The sequence below is a fragment of the Aricia agestis genome, chromosome 1 (assembly GCF_905147365.1).
Source record: "Aricia agestis chromosome 1, ilAriAges1.1, whole genome shotgun sequence".
NCBI classification, from domain to species: Eukaryota; Metazoa; Arthropoda; class Insecta; order Lepidoptera; family Lycaenidae; genus Aricia; species Aricia agestis.
In genome coordinates this window covers 1334050-1359806 of record NC_056406.1, presented here as the reverse complement: position 1 = coordinate 1359806, position 25757 = coordinate 1334050, and the positions used below count along the sequence as shown (strand labels likewise).

General features: G+C 38.1%; 1 protein-coding gene across 2 annotated transcripts in view; it reads right to left on the bottom strand.

Moving 5' to 3' along the window:
• Window positions 1-25757, bottom strand: part of LOC121728540 (leukocyte receptor cluster member 8 homolog) — a 138045-nt gene that overhangs the window by 9137 nt on the left and 103151 nt on the right. Inside the window, exons 3-6 of one of the 2 annotated variants that reach the window (XM_042116712.1) lie at window positions 6930-7614; window positions 6543-6771; window positions 442-608; window positions 14-146 (exon numbers count right to left, since the gene is read on the bottom strand). In XM_042116712.1, coding sequence (XP_041972646.1) covers window positions 14-146; window positions 442-608; window positions 6543-6771; window positions 6930-7614 — 1214 coding nt within the window. Of the gene's footprint in view, window positions 1-13; window positions 147-441; window positions 609-6542; window positions 6772-6929; window positions 7874-25757 lie in introns of those variants that run through there. The other variant, XM_042116704.1, reaches the window with a different exon arrangement.

Below are 25757 nucleotides of genomic sequence, written 5' to 3'. Positions count from 1 at the left end.
GGTCTGTATGTACCTGGAAGAGGCGAGCGAGCAGGGCGCCGATGCCCGGGTAGCGGGTTCGGTGCTGGACGCGCTCGATGCCACCGACGTGTTGGATCGCGACCGCCGCGACCGCAGGGAGTCGCCGCGGTTCACCACACCTTTGCCTGGCGATGAATTATAGCTATAGCAAAGCAAAGAGCCAAAGAAACATCAATGTTAAGAGAAAACAATGGTAACCTAAGGTTTTTTTTTAATAAATGGCTTCTTAAGCTGTAAGTGGAAATAACGTATCGGGCTGCGATACATGGACTTAACTTCAGTCCAAATACTTCCTTCCATACTTCCAAAATCGAGTTTTAGGAGGGTCGAGTCTTTTTGATACCTACGGCCTAGTGGTGGTGGTAGTGGTCCATGGATTTACGTAGGCTTTATGTATCAAGGTTGTCAAGGAGGACTCACCGGTGATGCTGAAGTGTCGCAGGCGATAGTACTCCTCCTCGACGCCGGTGTTGGGCATGGAGGCGACGCGCGCGCGCTGCTGCGGCAGGCCCAGCAGCTGCCGCTCACCCGTGCGCGACCGCGCCGCCTTCACCGACTGCGACCGCGAGTGGTGCGGGCTGCCGTACCTGCAACATTCGTGATGATAACCTTCATGTTCAAAATTGTGTTTTTGTACCGTCTTGGGAATATGGAAGAAGTGAAACTAACCCACCTCGGATGTTAATGACTTACTAATTAATAATTATACCTCGTAGGAACGTACTGCTGTTTGTTGTTATTGCAAGTTTAGTATTCCGAAAAGGTGGTAGAAAAGACTCAATAATTTGAAACACTGTTGTGTTGATGATACTGAACTAATCGGAACTGTGTTGATGATCGAGATCATGAATTAATTAGTAACGCATAATGACTATTACCAATTGTAATTATAATTATTCAAATCCAGGTAAGGATTAAATTAAGAGTTTCCAATGGGAAGCACCATTTTATGGGGGAGTAGAGATGACAATATGAAATCAAGAGATAGAGTACATAATATCAGTGATTACATAATATATGAATTAAATAGCAGTATGCTACATGTTACTGCTACTTTTGCCAGGCTATTACATATATAAACAACTGTGAATACTGAATAGTGACCTGCACTACGAGTCCTTAAACTTCTCTCGCACAGACTCGAGTGATATTTAAGAGCAAGTTCAGTGCCAGGGCAATAGCACTTACTCTCGCCCCATTTACTGGTGACAACTCAAATATATTCTACAATTCCACTAAGTACTTGTCGCTTTGCGTCCTTCTCATTGCAGCCCGATTTTCAGCAAAATACACGCTATATATTTTCATTTAAACTAATATAGCTACATAGTAATATACTAGGCAACATTGCAAGCTCACGTTTTAATATAAAAGAAAAGGGTTGGCTGCGCGATATTTTTAGATATTGTAGCTCAGGCGTCGACCTTCATTTTTTGCGCCGCGCTCTGAAGTCCTATTAAATATTAATAAAGACATCGGGGGTTCCGGGAAAAACGTTTCGGATCCGGAGGCTGCCATCGAATTACCATTCGGATAAACGTTCGCCTCGCGCCTGTCAAACGGAGCGAAATTCGCCTTCTCGGGACAATTTCCCAGCACGGAGTTGTCACTTTTTCCTCTATTTCGTCATTTTCCAGGGGAGAGTATTTTATAACGCTAATGAATTTTGCGTAATAAAACATGACACGCCGCGACAGGTTATGAATAAAAGATATCTACGTCTCGGCCGACTTCATTACATTTTCTTTAAAAAAGAAATTTATAATATTTCGTCCCACTGCACTATAACACTGTGACAGTAATCGAGTTCACCTCGCAGGACGCCCCGCGCCATCCGCGTCGATCAAATGATGTCATTCGAAAGGGCTTTAAGAGGATTCCACACCGCCGTTTTTCCATACAAACGCTGTCCCCTGTTTCCTCCCTGGATAATGCCGGTAGAGTTATGATTTTTTTCCTAATATCTATGGCCACTATTAGCATGTCCCTATGTTTTCTTTTTTTTCATAATTTAATTATTAAAAAATATAAGAACGTCCAAAAACCCAAAAAAATGGCCAGATTTTCCTCTGTGTTCAAACACCCAGAAAACAAAACTGGCTAGAATATACAAAAAAAATAAAACATAGGAACACAGCTCAAGCCTTGCTTTAATTCTTAATGAAAAAATTACTTAAATCGGTTAAGTTTTGGAGAAGGAATCAGCGGACAACGAATCGAAGATTTTCTGTTCTTTTATTAGAACTTTTGTCGTGTTGTCTCTATCGCGCTCTGCGGTGGGAGACTTGAGATTGGTGAGACAGCAATACATTTTCAAATACCTATTTTCAATTTCTCTCGCCCCTGGTGTATCCTCTTAAGGCCCAGTAGTCCCTAAAATAAGCAGGTCGATGTCTCTCAGTACGAATATCGACGTTAAGGACAAAATAACATTCATATCAGCGCGCCTTGTACAGTGGCTGTTACGCGCTCGCCGCGTGCCTTGATAATAGAAAATAGGAGTAAAAACCTTTTGTTTTTAGTATTACACAAATCAAATATATCAAATCGTTTACGTTAGGTTACGACACATATACTACATTTTTGTTTTTCTAGAAAGTGTGTAATTTAGCCATAAAATGATTTTATTATGAAAAACAGCGTCCTAACAGTCATCTTTGAGATTTTTTTTCTATCAAGCAGAATTGTGTACTGATATACCTTTGCGTATAGGAAATTTTCTCAATTTTAAAACGGTACTTATTTTATACTTAAATAAAGAAAGTAACGTGTTTTAAAAAACCTATTTCACGTAGTTGCAACAACCACAGCGCCTTAAGTTCGAATCCAAGTTTTAAACGAAATTTCTAATCGCCTCATTGAAAGTAGCTTTAGGGTCGTCTCTGTTGGCTGACGAGTGTTCGATGAATATTCATCGAGCCTCATTGTAAGGTTTAATGTTTTAAACTGATTAAGAAACGAAGTTAACCTTCGACTGGAGATTAGTAGATTACTGTAGGTGACCTAGGTTAGCCTCATCGGGTCTTACTACTGGCAAATGAAGGACTTTCTCGGTTATCTTCAATGTTAATAAAATAAATATAATAATATATATTATGTATTTAATTAAACATCAAATACATTTTTTTTAATTTAAGATGGTGGTTTAACTAATACAAGAAACATATAATTTGAAATCGCACTATCCATCATATTAGGCAATTATTAGACAATAGCAGCTCATGTAAAAAGTAAATGAACCGTACAGAGTTTTTGTCGAAACCGAGGCCGATTTTTAATTATCCAGATTGTCTGCAACTTTAGAATTCAATTTCGAATTTGAAAAGTTTAAAATTGAATATTTCTATCAAACGTAAAATATTAAAACGAAATAATGCCAACAATTTCGGCCTATTATTTAATTCACGCTTGTTTAATGCCGACATTTGTTTTCTAAAAAAAATCGGCCAAGTACGAGTCGGACTCAAGGGTCGGTCGGACGCACAAAGGGTTCCGTACCATAATATTTTAAGAGCAAAAATATAAATATAAGAGCAAAGATATTATGTTATGAGATTTTATTTTTATTATTGATTGTAAAAGTACAGGTAGGTACTAATTAGTATTACGTATTTTCTAAATATTTCAAGTGTAGCTATTATTCATATGAGTACTTAAAGCAAAAACGGCCGAAAATCACGTTTGTTGTATGAGCTAAGACCCTTTTTTTAGTATTTGTTATTAAAGCCGTAACAGATATACATAATCTGTGAATTTCAACGCTCTAGCTATTATCGTTCTTGAGATACAGCCTGGAGACAGACAGACGGACAGATAGACATCGTAGTCTTAGTAATAGGGTCTCGTTTTTACCCTTTGGGTGCGGAACTCTAAGAATAAGCCGTCAGATTCGTTCGTAATTCGGTCTGAAGCCAAAAGTTGGTCTGAATTTAATTATTGCAAATGAATAGGGCCTAAACCAAAGTCGGCTTCGGGGCTTCGCCCAGACACAAATTAAATATGGAGGTAAATTGCTAACATGCGTATAGAGCAGCAGTACTCAACTTTTTATACGGGTCACAATTACATTTTATTCTTGGCGTTGTGACATGAATTATTTAGGGGTAAAAATAATGTTGCTTAAGTGATTTAATATTGAAACAATGGGGATTGTCCATTTTTTTTTAATTTTGCTCATTACAAAAACATTTCGAGGAATAAGGTCAGTGATCGTTTTTCTGTATATAAACGAAAAAAATACCCATTACTTATATTTTTGAACAAATCCGTTTACCCTTTGTTTGACCTTCAATGGCGTTAAATTAGCAATAAATTCGACCAACATTACGTTTCGAACTTTTGCTAAGCTTCTCGTATCAGCTTTCACATAATGAGAACTTGAATTTGACGAACCAGCCATTATAAATAAGATTGAAAGGAAATTTAAAACAAATGCAGAGGTCAATTGGCGGCCGATGATGACGTCAGAGCGAAACTTTAAAAATTTATTGAGAAAAAACTAGCCAATGAATTTCAAAATTATTTAATTTATATTCTTAAAATACCCTATTTTAACGAAAAAAAATATAAAAAGTACATGTGATTTTTTTGGACAATGCCCATTGTGGCGACTTATACAACTGTGCAACGAAATGTTTTTGTTAGGCACAACAAAATAATAAACCCATTCATCTTGAAACAATCTACACTTAACTTTCCGGTGGGCCGCAGGTTGATTATGGCTGGTATAGAGCCTAAGCCTTTTATGCACCTACATCATGAATAAATTATACAGTACAAGCTACAGTACAAGTATACAGACATTGTATACAAAATATAGTGTACATTGTACAATTATTAATTAGTTAACGCTGATCTATGCGCGGCCGAGCGTGTACCGGAATACATTGATTGATAGCTGATCACTACAATAGCTTATTTAGTCACTGAATATCGAGTTACAGTGTACCTGAGTATTATATTAATTATTATCAGTGTGTCATGCTTGCAAATAGGATTCATTCTCAAATGCTAAACTTCTACTACTAAAAAACCTACTCCCTACTACCAACATTGTAAAAATAAAGGTTTAGAATGTTTGTGGCAATTCAGTGCAATAAAATTAAGAAAAAAGCCGCTGTTTAAAATGACAAAGACTGTTTTTACAATTGGGGCGGGTCACGAAGTGGCGCACAAAAGTGCTAAGCGGACGAATTCATGACGCCTCCTCGTCATTATTTAAACTTCAGTACTTATTCCGCGACTGTCACAGCTCGGGATATTACAATTTTCATAATAAATTCTACGCATTCGTATAATTCTACGCACAAAAATATAGGCGATCCTATTCTTATATTCATGGAGCACAATTTAACAGTGTTAAGAGGATACACCAGGGGCTAAAGAAATGAAAAAAAGTACGTGTTATATCTATAGCAGCTGTCTCCCTTACCTCAAGCCTATACCGCAGAACGCGATAGAGACAACAATCAGGGGACAACGATTCGTTGTCCCCTGATTCCTTCTCCAAAACTTAACCAATTTAAGTACTTTTTTCATTAAATAATTAAGAAAGGCTTGCGATGTGTTTCTATGTTTTATTTTTTTTGTATAATCTAGCCAAATCTGTTTTCTGGATGTTTGAACACAGCGGAAAATCTGGCCATTTTTTGGGTTTTTGAACGTTCATATCTTATTTAATGATTAAATTATGAAAAAAAAAGAAAACATAGGGACATTGCATTAGTGGTTGTTGATATTCAGAAAAAAATTATAACTCTACTAGCATTATCCAGGGAGGAAATAGGGGACAACGTTTGTATGGAAAAAGGGCGGTGTGGACTCCTCTTAAATAAGTATGGGAATGTGCATACGCGGGCAAGATCTTATGCTTAGTCAGGCCGAAGCCCTCTGTAATAGTTACTACTACGACCGACGTAGAGCCCAATATATTTCAATGTGACGTAGCAAAAATACTACGACGTAGAGTCCAATATAATATTTCAATACGACGCGCGACGCAGTAAAATTACTACGGCGTTAGCTTAGATATTAATACTTACTTTGTAAACCAAAATGGTGGCTAAAATGCTTAAATGGTGCAATGTAGATTGTAGAGTTTATTTTACGTAAACATAAATGCACTATACTGATTTTATTACATACCCGGTAACAGTAATAAGCACAAGATCGTTAAAGTTATTAGCTATTAAGTATTTAATTGTTGTCTAATAAACTTGCAATAAAACTACCGCGCAATCAGCAGAAGGTAACAAAGTTTTACTTGTTTTGCTTTCAAATTATTTTGTATTATACGCCAGCTTCATGAAATTAAAGGCGGGGTGACGGCTAGGCACACGACTTACGCTTATTTTGTCTCTTTAGTAAAAAACAATTTTTGATATTACGCCTTTATTGCCCGGGATCAGCGATATAACATAACGACCCGCAAAACAATGTTTCGAGTAGAAGCCGTAACATTTCGAGCTTCGAGCTTGGAGAGATCAGAGAACGCTAAACCATGGTAAAACAATAAAACCCACCTCTTGTCAAACTCATGCAGGTCCTCGGACGTGAACTGGCTGGTGACGTCCAGCAGTTGCTGGATGTGGTCTTGGCGGCTGGCGCGGCGGCCGTCCTCGTCCCGCACCAGGATCGTGGAGCAGCCCCCGTAGTCCAGGGACAGGGATGGCTGCTGCACCACGATCGTCGTCCGCCCGGACGGGATGGACGCTGCTGACTCCAGGGGGTTCGCTGTGACGTGGACTTGGGCTGTTGAAAAAAGACGGATGATGATGGTACATAGGATGGGATGCTTTCGTTTATTTCTCTTCTCTTCGTATAAATAAAATGGAGACGATAGAACGCCTATCAATGTGCATTGAATATCGATAGTTAAATTTTTGTCAGTTAACAACGTAAACACCAACCGGTAGACTGTCTTCTGGAGGAGACAGGCGGCACGGAGTGCTGGTGCGTGGAGGATCTTCTCCTGCTAGTGGTAAACACCTCCGTGCCCTCTAGCTGTCGGCGCAGCTTGGCCACCTCCTCCTTGTAGTACTCCTGTTTCTGCTTGTTCTTCAGGCGCGGCTCGCTGCCCCGCCGCCTCGTCGCCTCCGGCTCGAACTTGAAGTGGGTCTCGTACTTGGAGGTGTTCGCCTTCGGGCTCCGGGGCTGCTCGAGCTTCGGGTCGAAAGGGATCTGGATTGAGGTGGAGGGGCCGCTGGTCTGGCTCACTTGGGTCCGGTTGCGCTTCTCCGGCGGCGGCGGCGGGGGCGGCTGCTGCGGGGGCGGGGGCTGGGGTGGCTGCGGGGGCGGCGGAAGCTCGGGGTCGGGCGGGGGCAGGTCGAAGACGAAGCGCGCGGGCGCGGCGGCGGCGGCGGAGTGCGGGTGCGCGGGCGCGTCGTAGTCGCAGGAGGCGCGCGCGCGGTGGTAGGAGGGAGGCGCGGTGGCGGGCGGCGGGGGCGGGGGCTCGTCCATGAGGCAGGCGGGGGGCTCGGGCTCGGCGTCCATGGAGTCGTCGGTGCCGGTGACGGAGGTGAGGGCGGTGGCGGCGCTGTCCGTGCTCGTGTTGATGGTCTTGTCCGACGTCGTGCTGCTCGTCATCGCCGCCACCTGCAGACAACGCCGGCGATGACTCATCGTTACATACTCGTTCAAATTACAAGGGTTATAATTATTAAAATAATTTAAAACGCTTAATTTATTGCTGACATGTGGAAAGAGAAGGCACATTATTTGTGCCAAATGCCTCCATATTTTATAGAAATGGAACACGAATCTGCGCTTTTTAACATGTTATACAATTCAATGTTTTAACATTATTTAAACACACAATAAAATACGTATCTTAGAAAAAGCGGCACCGCGCTACGAAGCTCCTCTGTAGAAATAGAATCTATTTAAATAAATAGCTGGTAAAATGAAAAATAATCATAATCTTAACGTGGAATATCTAAAAGATAAAAATACAGTAAGACCCCAGTTTACAGTAAGTGAGTGTCGGCCGACCTCGCGGCTTGACCGACATACGCTTTCAGAGTGGATAATAGCTTGCGCAGCTTGTGTAGCTCACTGGCACAGCTCGTGTAGCTCGCACGAGGTTTCATAAGGGTAGTTAAATAGTAGTGACCGACCGAACTTTCGGTTTCGGTTTCGGCCAGTTTCGGCCAAAAAATCTAGTTTCGGCCTTAGTTTCGGTTTTGGCCAAAATATAGCCGAAACTTTCGGCCCCCCCGAAACTCATGCGTCGTTCGGTAAACTTCGCAGTTAACTCGTGCTTGCTTGCCAGCGAGGCCCCGGCTCAGTTCGCCACCATCTATTTAATCGTGATTTGAGATTATGTTTTCTATATTAGTCCCAAATCAAAAATTAGCACTTCGTTTTATTTTTATTAAATTGTGTAAACTTATTGCTATCGAAATTATATTATTAAATTTTATTTCTACGACAAACGCAGGTTTATTTAATATACATAACATTGGCAAATTACGTTATATTTTAACAATATTTCCCAAACAATCGATTTAGTAATTATTTTTTTATTTAAATATTTAAAATTAACTTTTAACTATGGACACGCTATCTTTTAGACCATTCATACCCTGCTAGAATCTTCCCGCCCAACTTCCCCGTAAGCTTCACTCTTGCGGCCCTCGGTATATTTTTCAGGTTTAGTGGCAAAACGCCTTCTGGAGCAAAAAATGTGACGTCAACTGCAAGTTTGCTTAGTAATATTTTCGTTTTGAACTACAACCGTGGTCATGTCCGTGTTTCCCATAAAAATAATATACTGCAATTGATTGTGTTTTCAGTAGTACGTTATCAGATTATATTAGAGCGCGGTTCTTGACTCGGAGGTCGTGGGTTCGAATCCCGCGTTGGAAACATGTTATTTCCAAAGTTTGGTTAGGACAATGCAGGCTGATCACCTGATTGTCTGACAAGTAAGATGATCCATGCGTCGGATGGGCATGTAAAAAGTCGGTCCTGCGCCTGATCTCTCGCCGGTCGTGTCGGTCTTCCGTCCCACTGGGTTATGAGAGTAAAGGAATAGAGAGTGCTCTTGTGTACTGCGCACACACTTGGGCACTATAAAATTACTCCTGCGTAGCTGGCCTAGTATCAATGAAACCGGCCACCGTCACCGAAATCGGTGTGGGAGCTATTATTATTAGTACGTTATTAATGTCTAAGGGAGGATTTCGCCAATCACACAACTACGTTTTATAAAACTCAGTTCTCATTAAACGCGTTCCTACGGGGATGTAAATCTCGTTTTGTTTCAAATGGATTTCATAATCTTCTCTTAATCACGATTAATAAATCTAAGTTTATGTGACGTCACGCAATGATTTTATATTGTTTTATCATTTTGGAGTCTAGTTACGTTATTTTATCATAAAAAAAGCAAGAAACGATACATAAACTATCCAAACGCATCATTTTTTTCGTCTATGATTTTCGATTCGCCATGACACTACACTTTAACGGCTTTTATGAAGTTTAACCGTACAACATTGGACGTTCTGAAGATAAAACTCGGATTTGCTGTGACCGTTATGTTAGTGAAATGCAATTTGATGCTATAAACGCGTTTATACGTTTAGAACCGATTTAGTGTACACTAAGCGCGTTCTATTTCTTAGGTGAAATCGCACCTAAATAAAATGACTTGAAATAACTTATGATCTTGTTTCTTAGGGTAATCCTCCGTTAGAATACAGTAAGGGGAATTTCACCAATCACACTTAAAATTCGTTTTATTTAACTAAGTTCTCATTGAACAGTTAACGCGTTTATATGGTGACATAAATCTCGTTTTGTTTCAAATTGATTTTATATTCTTCTTTTAATCGCGATTAATGAATCTAAGTTAACATTACGTCACGCGATGATTTTTATACGTTTCTATCATCTTGGAGCCTTGTCACGTTGTTTTAGTGTCAAAATAGCAAGAAACGATAAATAAGCTAACCAAACGCATATGTGAAAACTGTCAACTTTACCATTTTTTTCGTCTATATTTTTCGATCTGTCATGACACTGTACTGACAGAACTTAAATGTGTTTTATGAAGTTAAACCTCGAATATTGGGCGTTCAGAAGATAAAAATCGGATTTGCTGTGAACGAGTTTAGTTTATGTTGGTAAAATGCAATTGAGTGTTGTAAACGTGTTTATACGTTTAGAACTGGTTTAGTGTGCGCTAAGCGCGTTTAATTTACTTTGGTGAAATCGCACCTACTTGGAATCGCATAAAAGTACGGAATATAGTACAAAAAGTTTCTAGGTAAAATATTTGAGTCTAAGATTAATAATATTTATTTTAGGAATGTCGCAAAAACTAAAAAATTCAATGTAGTACTTTCTTTAGTTTAAAAGTTGTAATTTATGTTAAAAATCAATAAATTTCAGTTTATAATCGTAATTTTGAATGTTTTACCAAGTTTCGGTTTCGGTTTCGGTTTCGGCTGAAAAAACAGTTTCGGTCGGACACTATTAAATAGACATACATACAGCCATTTTAAATAATTTAATTACAACTTTCAACACGAGGTGGAGAACAATAGTACATACATTAATTGTGATGGACATTTTGATGACATTTTTTAAGAGTCGTATAAATAGAAATAATGTAACTGCCGAGTTTATTCCTTAACTTTTTAGGATTAAGTTATGAACCCAAATAATTTTATTTATTTATTTTATTTCTTAATAAAAACTTAACTTAACAATATACAATTAAAAGTTATAGAATTAACTAGAAGCCATTGACAAGTTTTTACAAATAAATCCAAAGTTATCTTATTTCTCAACTCTACCTTCTAAGTGTATCGACATATAAACAAATGTTTGGATAATAAATTAATCTCAGGAAACAAATGAGGAAGCAAAACGTTATAATTACTGTCGTTTTACACGAAATAGATGTCCTGTGGGTCACGCGAACCAATCATCATCATTACCAGTTTGTGCGGCCAATACGCATGTTTTAATTAAGGGACCGAGGGCCGCTCGTTAAAGATAATGAGAAGGGCGATGCAGCACTTAAATATTGATAGAAGGGCTCATTGGATATTCCATCTTCGTCCTTAGATTGGAGACGTTTTAATTTTCAGTGATGTTTCAGCGTCATCTATGTAAGTTGGTGAATTAATTATTGTCCAACTAGGGAAAAGATATTTATAGGTATAAGTATATATAACTAACCCAAATTCTGTCCGTGGGAGAGCCATGCTTCGGCACGAATGGGCCGGCTCGTCCGGAGAAATACCACGGGCTCAAAGAAAACCGGCGTGAAACAGCGCTTGCGCTGTGTTTCGCCGAGTGAGTGAGTTTACTGGAGGCCCAATCCCCTACACTTTTCCCTTCCCTACCCTCCCATATTTCCTTCCCTATCCTCCCCTATTCCCTTCCCTACCCTCCCCTATTAGCCTATTCCCTCTTAAAAGGCCGGCAACGCACCTGCAGCTCTTTACGGAAGTTGCTTTCCATCAGGTGTAAGGTCGTTTGCACCCTTATTTTATAAAAAAAAATATATTATACGTTTTTTCCAGTAAGTTACGTAAGCATTACATTATATCATATTATGTAGATGGACCCTTATTTTGGATCCTTTTGAGCAAACATTGTGTAGGTTGCTATTTCTAGGCGTTGATTTTCGTTACCTTGAGCAAAACAATATTTTGACTCTTTTGTTTTCAATCGTTGTAAATGGAATATTACTACCTACTTTTCATGTCTATCTCGACCTAATAAATAAAGATGGCCGTGAATTTATCTTTTATATCGAATCAATCTATAATTCATATTATTGTTATTATAATTTTAACGTTTTTAAGGGATATTTTATACCTAGGTAGCTATTACTATTCTTACGTCTACGCTTACGTCATGAAACAGGTGGTGATGATGATTTAGACACGTCGGAGTTTGTAATTGTTTTGGAAATAACTCAGGGAGAGCGGGCGAAATTCGTGGAAGTTGGTCGGAGGAAATTACATTCGAGTTATATGGGAACAAGTTAAGAGGATACCACAGCGGCTAGAGAAATGAAAAAAAAGTACGTGTAATATCTATAGCTGTCTCCCTTACCTCAAGCCTATACCGCAGAACGCGATAGAGACAACTGCAGAAAATCCAGAAAATCAACGATTCGTTGTCCCCTGATTCCTTCTCCAAAACTTAACCGATTTAAGTACTTTTTTCATTAAAGATTAAAAAAAGGCTTGAGCTGTGTTCCTATGTTTTGCTTTTTTTGTATAATCTATCCAAATCTGTTTTCTGGACGTTTGAACACAGTGGAAAATCTGGCCATTTTTTTGGGTTTTTGAACGTTCATATCTTATTTAATAATTAAATTATGAAAAAAAAGAAAACATAGGGACATTGTATTAGTGGCCGTAGATATTCAGGAAAAAAATTATAACTCTACTAGCATTATCCAGGGAGGAAACAGGGGACAACGTTTGTATGGAAAAAATGGCGGTGTGGAATCCTCTTAATATCGCGTTGTATCGACACAACCAATGCGGTGCTGAGAATATGTTGGTTATTTATGTTTATGTTTGATGTGTTATTTAGAAATTGAAATATTATGTTTTATTTCATTCGAAATATGAAATCGTTTGTTGCTATATTTATAAATTGACACCTTCGGACTAGCGGTTTAGAGCGTGGTTCTTGACTTGGAGGTTGTGGATTTAATTCCTGGATTGAGAAAATGTTGTTTTAAAATTTGTTTAAACAAGGCTAGTCAGTAGTAAAATCAAATCAAATAATTTTTATTCCGAGTAATTTTTTTGGGAAATTCTTTTTTTAACGTCGAAACTATGATGCCAACCAATTTTAACTCCGTGGCTCTTGACTTGGAGGTCATGGATTTGATTCCTGATTTGGGAAAATGTTATTTCCTTTGGTTAGACAAGGCGGAGTCGGGCTTCTCTGACAATTCGTTGGGATGGAATGGAATGCAGGAAGTCAGTTCTGTGCCTGATCCCTCGATTGTGTTATCCATCCCACTATCTTATGAGAGAGGATCTGCAGAGAGTATCCTTGTGTATTACTCACATACTTGAAGGCTATAAATAATTCCAGGGCCTGCTCCCGTCGGCATGGCAGTTAATCGCTGATTAAATATTCCCTATGCCGTTCTTCGTACACAACAACTAAGAGAGTGATGTTGACAAATCAAAAATAATATCTCAGACAAGCGCAAGTTGGTCAAATTTCGGTGAATATTGTCGCATAGCGACATGGATATGTCACATAGCGACATCTTTTAAGCGTCTTTGTTACCTTTACGTCTAATCGATTGCGATCGTTTGAATAAAAAGTGAGGTTGGCAGCGCCATCTTTTAGCAAATGTTGTAGACTGATTAATTCTCTGCTGAGATATCTGATATTTTTATCAGATGTTTTCCTTTTTATTAGACTGTTTATTAATTAAATAAAAAGTATTGTTTTTTTTAAATACCTATCTAAAAATATATTTTTTATAACTTTAAATAAAAAAAATGTCCTTCCACCTTTGCTCTTTGACAGTTGTCTTTGTCAACTTTAAAAAATATACCGGCTCGAGGGTATAAAAACCCTCCAGCCCGGTACATAATCCTTTTTTATTCCCTTTTAAAAGGTCCCCAGTTTAGGGGTGCTCTGTCCCGGACTACTTTGCCCTGCTCCATCCGGACCACTTGCTCTGTCCCGGACCACTGTTACGGCTGGACATCTGCTCTATCCTGGCTGCTCTATTCCGGCTGCTACTTCCCTGTCCGGACCACTGCTATCTTGCAGCAGAGTTTGCTTCGCCTGGAGTCGACCACGTGCTGCTCATGCCGACTGATTGACGCACCTACCAAACACTGAACTAGCTGCCACCGACGGGGTCCCGAACATCTCGGCTACCAACAGCTGGCCGTCGACACGGCGCCTGTCTCAAGGTCAAAGGAGACCTGAGGAGCTGGAGTCCCGCAAGTCGCTGTCTGACCCAGATAAGTGTAGTGTCCCTACCCGTGACTTCCAAAGACTACGAAAAAGACTGAGGCTAGGCTTCGCGTTACCCGCTCTCCGACTAGTTAGGTTTCTCTTTTTTTGTTCTAAATAAATTTGTTAAAATGTTATTTCTTCTTTTTTATTTATCTCTTCTCTTCCTTTTTATTGTCCCTGCTCCGGACCAGGTGACAATATGGGTATAGCTGCAAAGTTATGAAGTCAAAAGTCCGCTAAAGTTTGAGCGGTCACGACCTGAGAGCAGAACCCTTAGAAATTGAAATTTTGTTAAGCTCAATTTGACACGTATCCACATCAATATTAATATTTTAAATATGAAAGTGTGTCTGTCTGTTACCGGTGTAATTTTGGCGCAATTGAATTACAGATAATATCATTTAGTACTTATATGTTTTGTTTCATGGTGCTACATCGCATTAACAAGGTCGGGTGTAAACCTTCAGTGTCAGTTCCGTACACAATAATTATTACTGCTCAGCCGACGGACAGCTGACACCACCCGCGCCCACCACACAGCACTATTGTTGTACAGTAATTAGTCAGTCAAATACCATTTAATAGAATACCAATTTTGTCTCATGTTAGTAAAACTTTTAACGCGATGGATCCAAGTTTCTATTTATACAAAATTGATTCACTTTCTGATATTGAGGAGAAAGCTTGGTATTTAAGGCATCATTTACAATTTCTTCTTAATGTTTAAATAGCGCTGGAAATATCAACTGTAGATATAACTCAGAATTTCACCGGCTTCGTGGAATACTGTAATACGTCTATTTATCGATTAATTTCATTAGAAACAATAAACGTATTAGTTTCCTACACGTCTACACCCGCAATAAATTTTCCCCTGTTCCCGCCGTACGTCCCACAAATATCCTAATATTCCGAAAATAAGATATTGTTATTCACAATTTCGTTTGCGCAAAACAAGTTAACCCCAAACCGTGCATTATGCGGAATGAACTCCATGTCCTCTGATCAAATGTTGTCCAAATTGGTTCAGCGGTGTATAATCAGGGCAAGCGAAGCGAGCCCTAGTATATCCTACAACCTGTACATTTTGTGTTACACTTTACAGAAAAACTATATAACGCCTATAATATTGACTTGCGCTTTAACATAGCATTTTTTATTTATATGTAGATGTGTTATCACCAGTCAGTCAAGTGACGACGCGAGCCTTCACAAAGCTCGGCTTTTAGCTAGTAATATAATAATAAATAATAATAAACAGGTAAAGCGCGCAAGATTGAATCTATTTTGAAATGACGCGTAGCGCTTCTACGGCTGGCGTAGAATGGCTACGATACTTCGTAGATAGGAGATACACGCAAAAGGATTATAATAATTATAGCTGTTGCCCGCGACTTCGTCCGCGTGGACTTCAGTTTATAGCGCGCGATGTCAACAAAATTGGTGTCAAAAGCTTTTATAAAAAAAACCCTGGTACCCCTTAAATCAAAACAGCTGTGCAGTGTGCACATAATATATATATTTTTTTAAATTAAACTTATATTTTATGCCAAATTTTAAAGCTCATTTAGCCCCCCAATTACACAACCTTGTCCATAAACTATTTATCATTGATAGGTTTAAGGTTACGTCACTGTATATACTTAATATAAAGTAAAATTATTGACTTATTAATTAACGTAAAAAAGAAATAACAATCGAAAAAATTGGAACTAACATGTATGATGATACCACCTCTTATAGAAAGATGTTGGGCAAGCGTTAGCGCGATGTAAGAGACGCACGGCGCCATCTAGTATGAATTTTTGGAACTAACTTAATTTGAACAAATTTTCGTATTTTCACCCCCTTACAACCCTTTTTCCCAGTAAAAAAGTAGCCTATGTCCTTTCTCAGGCTTTAGACTATCTGTATACAAAATTTCATTACAATCGGTTCGGTGGTTTTGGCGTGAAAGCGAGACAGACAGACAGACAGAGATACTTTCGCATTTATAATATTAGTATAGATTCCGCTTGAATGGATGAGGTAACCATATATTTTGTATAACTTTATATATGTGTTATGACGGCATAAAATTGCACTCAGTATTTGCAATATAATAAAGTAAGAATATAAAATACTGCTATTAAAAGATAAGTAACAAAACGTAAATAAATAATGAAAACATGCGCGATAAAATACCTCTTACAAAGTAACATTAACAGCTATTTATTATATAATATAATAGCTATTAGGCACAAATTCGTATAAAACGTAGCATTCAGTATTTTATGTAGAGCTGTATGTACAGTACATGGAATAATGTGAGGTAGAGCCAGGTAGAGCGGACGAGGCCTGTGTCTGACAGCCCGTGCTCCGTAGCTTCGGTAGAGTATGCGCTACGAACAATGTAGAATGTTACCTAAATTTGATTATTAGCAGTCCACATTCTCTGTCAAAAATAAAGAATATTAGTGAAATAATTACTTGGATACGTTAATTAGTTTCCGATTTATAAGCAAAACAAGTTGTAACTGTACGATGCGGGCAGCCGGTTACGGTGTGACGTCATAGCACAATACCGCCGCGCGGGCCCTATACAATAAACGTGATTTTTTGCTCTATCTCGATAACGGCAACAGGTAGGCACTTGAAATTTTCACCAAGGCCTTAATTATATGTGCAGTGTGCACTTTAATAATTAATAATAATATTATGATAAAATAAGGGGGGCTCCCATACAAAAATCACAATTTTGGCCTATTTTGCTCTATAACGTATATCATACGTGGGAGAGCCATGCTTTGGCACGAATGGCCGGCTCGACCGGAGAAATACCACGTTTTCACAGAAAACCGGCGTGAAACAGCGCTTACGCTGTGTTTCGCCGAGTGAGTGAGTTTACCGGAGGCCCAATCCCCTAACCCTTCCCTACCCTCCCCTATTTACTTCCCTTCCCTTCCCTTTCATAAAAAATAAATAAATAACGGTATGTGTATTCATGAGCGTGTCCGATTAGTAAAAAAATATAAATAAATAATCGGCCAAGTGCGAGTCGGACTCGCGCACGAAGAGTTCCGTACCGCCACAGTGATTTTTGTATGAGACGCCCCCTTCAATTTTTATTTTATTTTAATATTATTATTAAATATTAAAGTACACATATAATTAAGGCCTTGGTGAAAATTTCAAGTACCTACCTGTTGCCGTTATTGAGGTAGAGCAAAAAATCACGTTTATTGTATGGGGCCCGCGCGGCAGAATTGTGCTATGACGTCACAAGCGGTCGCGGGACTGTTAGCGGGAATCGATATTTTTAAAAACTTTGAATGCCTATAAAATCAAAACTACAAGGTATTTTTGACTGCAACAAAAACTAGTGTTTTTGTATACATACAGGCTTTACTGTGACAAAATTTCAAGCAATTTGGCATACCTAGTAACATTCTCCATTGTATGTAGCTGCTCAAATTATTGTAAGTATATAGCTGCTGCCCGCGACGTCGTCTGCGTGAAGGCAAAAGTGGATAGCGTTATAATATTATGTTGCCTATATGTTGACACAACCTCTAAGTAATATGCATGCAAAAATTGAAGTAAATCCAAGCAGTACTTTTTGAGTTTAGCCCGGACGTACATAACGGCAAACAGACGAAAATTCTATAAACTATATTTTTGGTTTCGATATCGATTGTAGCACGCCCTAAGAATTTTTTTTAATATTAAATGTACTGTTTTGACTTCCCTTCTATTTTATTATAACAATATGTCTACAGCATCTTGTGGAAGATACATGAAGAAAATCGGCGAGAAATTTTGCACAACGCCAAGTAACTAGAAGCGATCCGTCTGCAAGTTTCTTAATTCATTTAAAATTACCTAGCTATTAATATGAATGGGTAATCAGTAATCACTAATCATTTGGTATGGCTACACAGACTACGTTCAGCAGATTTTAATGTTATAATAACTAGCTATTTGACCGAGCTTTGCTGGGTATTCGATAAAACACGAATAAAATGTCATTTTCTAAAAATGATTCCTAGCTAGATCGATTTATCGCCCCCGAAAACCCCTATGTACTAAATTTCATGAAAATCGTTGGAGCCGATTCCGAGATTCCAATTATATATTTGTATACAAGAATTGCTCGTTTAAATATATAAGAAAAGATATAGCCTTCTGATATACCAATTTACTTAAATAAAAACATTATGTCTATACATTTTTTATTCACTGATCATTTCCTGAGCTCTTTAAATAATAAATACCCATCGAGTAAAACGTAGCAGTGAATACAACAATTTAATATTCATAGAAATATCAGAAAATAGGACCTCGTTCGAAGTTATCATGCCTTTGTCATCATCCTTTTTCCCTATACATAAGGATCACTTTTGTACCACTTCATGAACTGTGACATGTTATGAGGGTCCGGACGTCCGCCATTACCGAACCACGTGTCAACATAATAAGTGTTTTGTTACGTTAGGGCTTACAGTTTATATTTCCGAAAGCAAAACTGTATTGAGTAATGTATTGTAAATAATTGTAATGTAATATTAGTCTTTGGGGTAACAATAATGTAATGTTACGTATAACTTCTTAGGTTAGTTAAAGTCTGTCTGTCAGTCTGAAGTGGTAGAGCCATGCTTTGGCACGAATGGGCCGGCTAGAACGGAGGAATACCACGGGCTCACAGAAAACCGGCGTGAAACAGCGCTTGCGCTGTGTTTCGCCGAGTGAGTGAGTTTACTGGAGGCCCAATCCCCTAACCTATTCCCTTACCCTCCCCTTTTCCCTCTTAAAAGGCCGGCAACGTACCTGCAGCTCTTCTGATGTTGCGAGAGTCCATGGACAACGGAAGTTGCTTCCCATCAGGTGACCCGTTTGCTCGTTTGCCCCCTTATTTCATTAAAAAAAAATACTCTGAACCGAATTGGATAATTGGTTTGAATATACTTGAAGTCCACGAAAGTACCTACATACGGTTGCTTAAACTACGAACATTCGAGTCCATACTAATGCTATAAATGCGGAAGTGTGTCTGTCTATCTGCCTGTTTTCACATCCAAAGCGCTTTTTTTATGAAATAAGGGGGCAAACGAGCAAACGGGGCACCTGATGGAAAGCAACTTCCGTCGCCCATGGACACTCGCAGCATCAGAAGAGCTGCATGTGCGTTGCCGGCCTTTTATGAGGGAATAGGGTAATATGGGAGGGTAGGGATGGGCAGGGAAGGGAATAGGGGAGGGTAGGAAAGGGAATAGGGGAGGGTAGGAAAGGGAATAGGGTAGGGAATTGGGCCTCCGTTAAACTCACTCACTCGGCGAAACACAGCGCAAGCGCTGTTTCACGCCGGTTTTGTGTGATAGCGTGGTATTTCTCCGGTCGAGCCGGCCCATTCGTGCCGAAGCATGGCTCTCCGACGTGTGAAGCGCTGAACCGATTTTGCTGAAAATTATCATGGAGATAATTTGAGTGCCTGGAAAGGACATAGGATACTTTATTATCCTGGAAACATGTACGGTTACCGTGCGATAAATGATTTTTGGCGCAACGGAGTCGCGGGCGTCACCTAGTGCTTTATATTCAGTAGACTAGGTTAGATTTTGTCGCAGCTAGGCCTTGGTACATTAATGTGACCTAAACTGTGTACAGTATGATGTATGCGGTTCGGAAGTGACCCGCTTTTTAGACCACAGGCCGGCCTCGTTGCTTTATTTACTTTACATACACCTATTTACCATAATATAAATGGTATTTCATGTTACATAGATCTAGAACTGTAGCTTACTTATTACTACAATTACTAATGGGATGCGTATGAGATACAAGTTACCTCATCTACTGTCGTAGTTAGTAAAAGTGTGTATATTGTAAACCTGGCAATATGTTATTTACAGCTTAGTATTATAATGATAACGAAGACGTGAGTGGAAGAATCGAACAAGTAACATTTCGTAACATACGGACAATAACTCATTTTTTCCTTATTATTTTCGAAAAACTTGCAGATTACCTACTTCATTACCTAGCTAATACATCTGGTTACACATATCTTCCACAGTTTTTCTATTTCAAATAATTTTCCGGTCCTAAAGCTTTCATTTAAGGCCCTGTATTCCCAGAAACGGACGATTTTCAAGATTTAAAAGTGACAGGAGGCATAAAAATATAGTAATTTAAATTCTGAAAAAAGATATGTGCTAGTTAAGGATCTAACACAGTGGTATATTCCACTAGCTGTTGCCCGCGACTTCGTCCGCGTGGACTTTATAGTAGTTCCCGTACATCAAATGAGTCGTTTACGCGCAAATCAGAAAAGTATATTGTGTGGGAATCGCACATTTTTCCGGGACAAAAAATATTCCTTGTCCCAGATACAAATTAGTATCTCCAATCTCCATGCCAAATTTCATCAAAATAGATTAAATAGTTTAGGCGAGAATCATAAAAGTTTATTGTGCGGGAACCGTATATTTTCCGGGATAAAAAGTATCCCTTGTCCTTTCCCGAGACTGAAAGTATCGCCAAACTAAATTTCATCAAAATATATTGAATAGTTTAGACTTTAGGCGATAATCATAAAAGTTTATTATGCGGGAACCGTACATTTTCCGGGACAAAATTAGTATTCCTTGTCCTTTCTCGAGGCTCAAAGTATCTCCATACCAAATTCCATCAAAATACATTGAAAAGTTTACAGGCAAATCATAAAAGTATATTGTGCAGTAAACAGTAATTTTTCCGGGACAAAATGTATCCTATGTTCTTCTTCGGGACTCAAAGTATCATTATACCAAATTTCAGAAAAATGGGTCCAGCCGTTTACGCGTGATGTCGTGACCACGCGAAATATAACGTTCCGCGCAGCTTCGCCCGCGTAAATTAGATATTTCACAGACAAATTAGTCCACAAAAAATAGCCTATGATCCTTCACGTGGTCTACTTTTTACCTGTGCCAAATAACAGAAAAATTGCTCCAGTAGTTCGTGAGATAAGCCCTTTCAAATAATTTGCCCCGTTTTTTTCCACATTTTCCTCTATTTCTTCGCTCCTATTAGTTAAAATATAACCTATAGCCTTTCTCGATAAAAGAGCTATCTAACACTGAAAGAATTTTTCAAATCGAACCAGTAGTTCCTGAGATTAACACGTTCAAATAAGCCATTTCAAATAATTTCTCCCGTTTTTTCCAGACTTTCCTCTATTTCTTCTCTCCTATTAGCTTTAGCGCAATAAAATATAGCTTATAGCCTTCAACAAACAAACAAACAAACTAACAAACTCTTCCGCTTTATAATATTAGTATAGATTACATAATATCATGAACTTCACTCGATAGAAAAAACTCCCACAGTTACCTCTTCTTTTAACGAAATTGCCATAATATATCCAAATTATTTGGAATTGTCAGATAATTTTTGTACTGAATTAAAGACAAAAAATATATCTAGGGCGTTTCGTTTTTTTGACTCGATGTAATTGATGTATAAAAAAACGACGATCAAAAAACTATAAAATTGCAGGCGCCCTTTGTGCTCGGGCTCGGGCTCGGTTTGTGCCCTTTCAGTCGCACACTTTGCGCCTGTAATTTTATATTTTTTGATCGTCGTTATTTTATACATCAATTAAATCGAGTCAAAGAAACGAATCGCCCTAGATATATAATATATTTTTTGTCTTTAATTCAGTACAAAAATTATCTGAAAATTCCAAATAATTTGGACATAGTATGGCAATTTTGTTTAAGGAAGAGGTAACTTTGGGATTTTTTTCTATCGAGTGAAGTTCATAATATTATGTAATGGAATATAAATACCACTGTATTAGATCCATAACTAGCACATATCTTTTTTCAGAATTTAAATTACTATATTTTTATGTCTCCTGTCACTTTTAAATCTTGAAAATCGTCTGTTTCTAGGAATACAGGGCCTTAAGCAAAAAAACGGGAAGTTTTTTCATGTTAATTACCCTATTCTTCCACTCACGTCTTGGATTAATGATGTATGTCATGATGGTTTCGACTATCACAACATAACCTGCGTTTTTTCAGCTTCGCGCTTCTAAAGAGGTTGCTTAATATGAAGGATTCGATAGTGATGAGCAATAAAACTGTTCCTTAAACCGACAATAGGCGGGTTACTGTGTCCCGGTAATGGATTGGTCCGGGGTTTATGTCCCATCCCCTCCCCCTAACCTCCCCCAGCTCCCCGCGGCCGGCCGATACCATCCATCACTCACACAATAACCGATAAATAAATGAGCTGTGTCAACGTCTAGTGAATGATGCTGCACAGCTATTTATATATGACCTTTGTGTATAAAATAAAGGGGCTAGCAAGCAAAAGGGTCACCTGATTGGAAGCAATTACTATCGTCGCAAATGGACACTCGCAACATTAGAAGAGCCTGCAGGTGCGTCGCCTTTTGAGAGGGAATACGCTCTCTTCTTGAAGGCTTGCACTTTGCAGGTCGTATATCCTACTAATATTATAAAGGCGAAAGTTTGTTTGGATGTATGGATGTATGGATGTGTGGATGTGTGGATGTATGGATGTTTGTTACTCTTTCACGCAAAAACTACTGAACGGATTTTAATGAAACTTTACAATAATATAGCTTATACATCAGAATAACACATAGGCTACAATTTTAACCAACTTTCAAAATGAGGGAGGTGTTATGTTCGTTTTCTTATGTTCAACGATTACTCCGCCGTTTGTTAACCGATTTTTAAAATGATTCTTTTGGTATATAGGGTATCATCCCAATTTGGTATTATATTCACAAAAGTGGTGATCTGATGAAGGATGCATAAGTAATCGAGGGAACTCCTCAAAAAAATTTTTTTTCAAATACTTTATTCACTTTATTGCAATTGTTTTACAGTATACATTAATACGCTAAACTGAACAAGCAGTTTGTAGGCGTTCCGCTCAGTGACAAAAATTACATGCAATTGTAATACAATGATAAAAATTACACAAAATATAATTCTAACAAGTAACATAATTACGAACTAACTAAAAAGTGTGTGTGTGTGTGTGTGTCTGTGTGTGTCGGTGTTTGTGTGTGAGAATGAGTCTAAATTTTTTTATTACATTTTCTTAGTATATCCAAGCATTTCTTTGAGTTTTTGTTTTAATTTCTTTTTACACTTTATTTTCTTTTCCTCTCTTAATAGCTTAAGGCGGGGATTAATCTCAATCAAAAACGATAACCTTGCACACAACCAAAGACCAAGCGTATACGCATCGCAATAAGATTCATTTTAGCTTAGCATAAAACTACAGGTTCTCGGGCAGATCTTCTCTATTTTTCATGTTTTTTTAAAATATGTTTGGAAATAAATATTAAGAAACAAAATTGTTCGGTTAAAGAATTTTTAATATAGATTTACTAACAATTTATTCAAATAAAACGTACAATTATCCTAGTTAATACTTATACTTCGATGAAATAGAGTTTTTTCGGAGGTAAGTTTGTAAATTAATTACAGCCAAAGTATTACGTTTTATTAAAATGTTTATGGTTTAAGGTATTTTGAATATTGTGCTTTATATCTCATATATTTTTAACACTTCGTTATTATATTGGAACTAGGTAAACCGGGAGTCACGGAATAACAAATTGGGGTTTATCCTCGCCTTAAGCCCCAATTTCACCAACGACTGTTAAAGTTAACGCCGGAATTAGTATGACGTTACCTCTTTCGATTTTCATATGAATGAAAGAGAAGACATTACATTTTAACAAGCTGTTAACACTAACAGACGTTGGTGAAATTGGGGCTAAACTTATTACATAACTTAGGCACTATATACTTCCTAGTTCTTTCCCCTTATTATTATATGGAAACATGTGGTGACTTCAGTTTCGTGAGAAGTATTCTAAGCATATGCTACCAACAAGTAAGATTTTGCACCGAGGTATACCTGGTATACCGTGGTTCGGAAGGTGCTGAGAGAACTCCTGATTCTTTATAGATACAAGTTTGGGAGTTTCGGCGTTGTTTTAAGAACGGAAAGCATATGCTACTATGCAAATTACATTCATCATCATCATCATCATCATCACTACCATAACTCTATACTAATATTATAAATGCGAAAGTATCTCTGTCTGTCTGTCTGTCTCGCTTTCACGCCAAAACTACCGAACCGATTGTAATGAAATTTTGTATGCAGATCGTCTAAAGCATATACTACTTTTTTACTGGAAAAAAGGGTTGTAAGAGGGTGAAAATGCGTAAATTTGTTCAAATTAAGTTAGTTCCAAAAATTCATAATAGATGGCGCCATGCGCCATGCGTCTCCTACATCGCGGTGAAGCTTGCCTAGACTTCTTTCTATAACAGGTGGTATCATCTTACATTCGAGTTGCGATTTTTTTTCGATTGTTATTACTTTTTTACTTTATTAAATAACTCAGTACTTTATCTATGCAGTGACGTAACCTTAAAAGTTAAACCTATCAATAATATAAATAGTTTAAGGGTAAAGTTGTGTAATTATGGGCCTAAATAAGCTTTAAAATTTGGCATAAAATATAAAGTTTAATTTAAAAAAATGAAATACCATGTGCACACTGCACAGCTGTTTTGATTTAAGGGGTACCAGGGTTTTTTTTATAAAAGCTTTTGACACCAATTTTGTTGACATCGCGCGCTATAAACTGAAGCACACGCGGACGAAGTCGCGGGCAACAGCTAGTGTCCGCATATTTCATTGCATAAGTTGATAAAAAATGCTATGCTTTATCGAGACAGTCCCAGAATGCCACACGTATTTTTATTTATTTGTATGTATAAAAATAGTTCGTTTCGTTATTTACTTAATATAACCCAGTTTAAATTATAAATTTATCTCACAAACTGGTGAGATAAACCACGTCGTATGGGCGTGCATCGCTACAAAGTTGTTTAATAGGGCGGACTAATCCGCTTTGCCGTCGCGACGTCCACGTTATATGCTATCAAACTAAAATACTATGCTAAACCAAAGGGAAATATATTAGAATTTAAAAGATCTACATCAATATAATTATAAACTATATTCCTTCATACTGATTTTATACAAATATATTCAATTCTTATGCTTGACCAATGATTGCGAGGTTGCGGGCAACAAGTAATGTATTACAATCTGCTCCTTTTTTGGAAGTCACTAAAAACAGGAAATGGAACGAAAGATGTCCATGTTTCATCTGTGTAAGTAGATTGCATAAGATAATACAAAAGGATCATAGGTTCTATTTATGCATCACGTAAGCATACATACTTCCATACTAACATAATAAATGCGAAAGTGTGTCTGACCTCTTCACGTCCAAACCGCTAAACTGATTTTACCAAAATTTTGTATGGAGGTATTACGAGTCCCGGGAAAGGACATAGAATGCTTTTTATATTGGAAAAATGTACGGTTCCCGCGCAATGTGCAACGGAGTCGCGGGCGTTATCTAGTTATCAATCACCGATTCTGATGCTAATGATTATAAATGGTAAAACCAAATTCTCTTATTAGGCAGATTCATAAAAATCGAAATGAGCAGAGAGCGGTAATTAGTAAAAGTTATGTAAGCTCATCATATGGTTTAATCTTATTTTTTTGGGCATTGGATTTATTAGATAACTAGATGACGCCCGCAACTCCGTTGCGTCAAAATATATTTATCGCGCGGGAACTGTACCTTTTTCAGGGATGAAAAGTATAATACGAGTAATATGTCTTTTCCCGGAACTCAACGTATCTGCATACCTTTAACGCCTCCGTGGTCT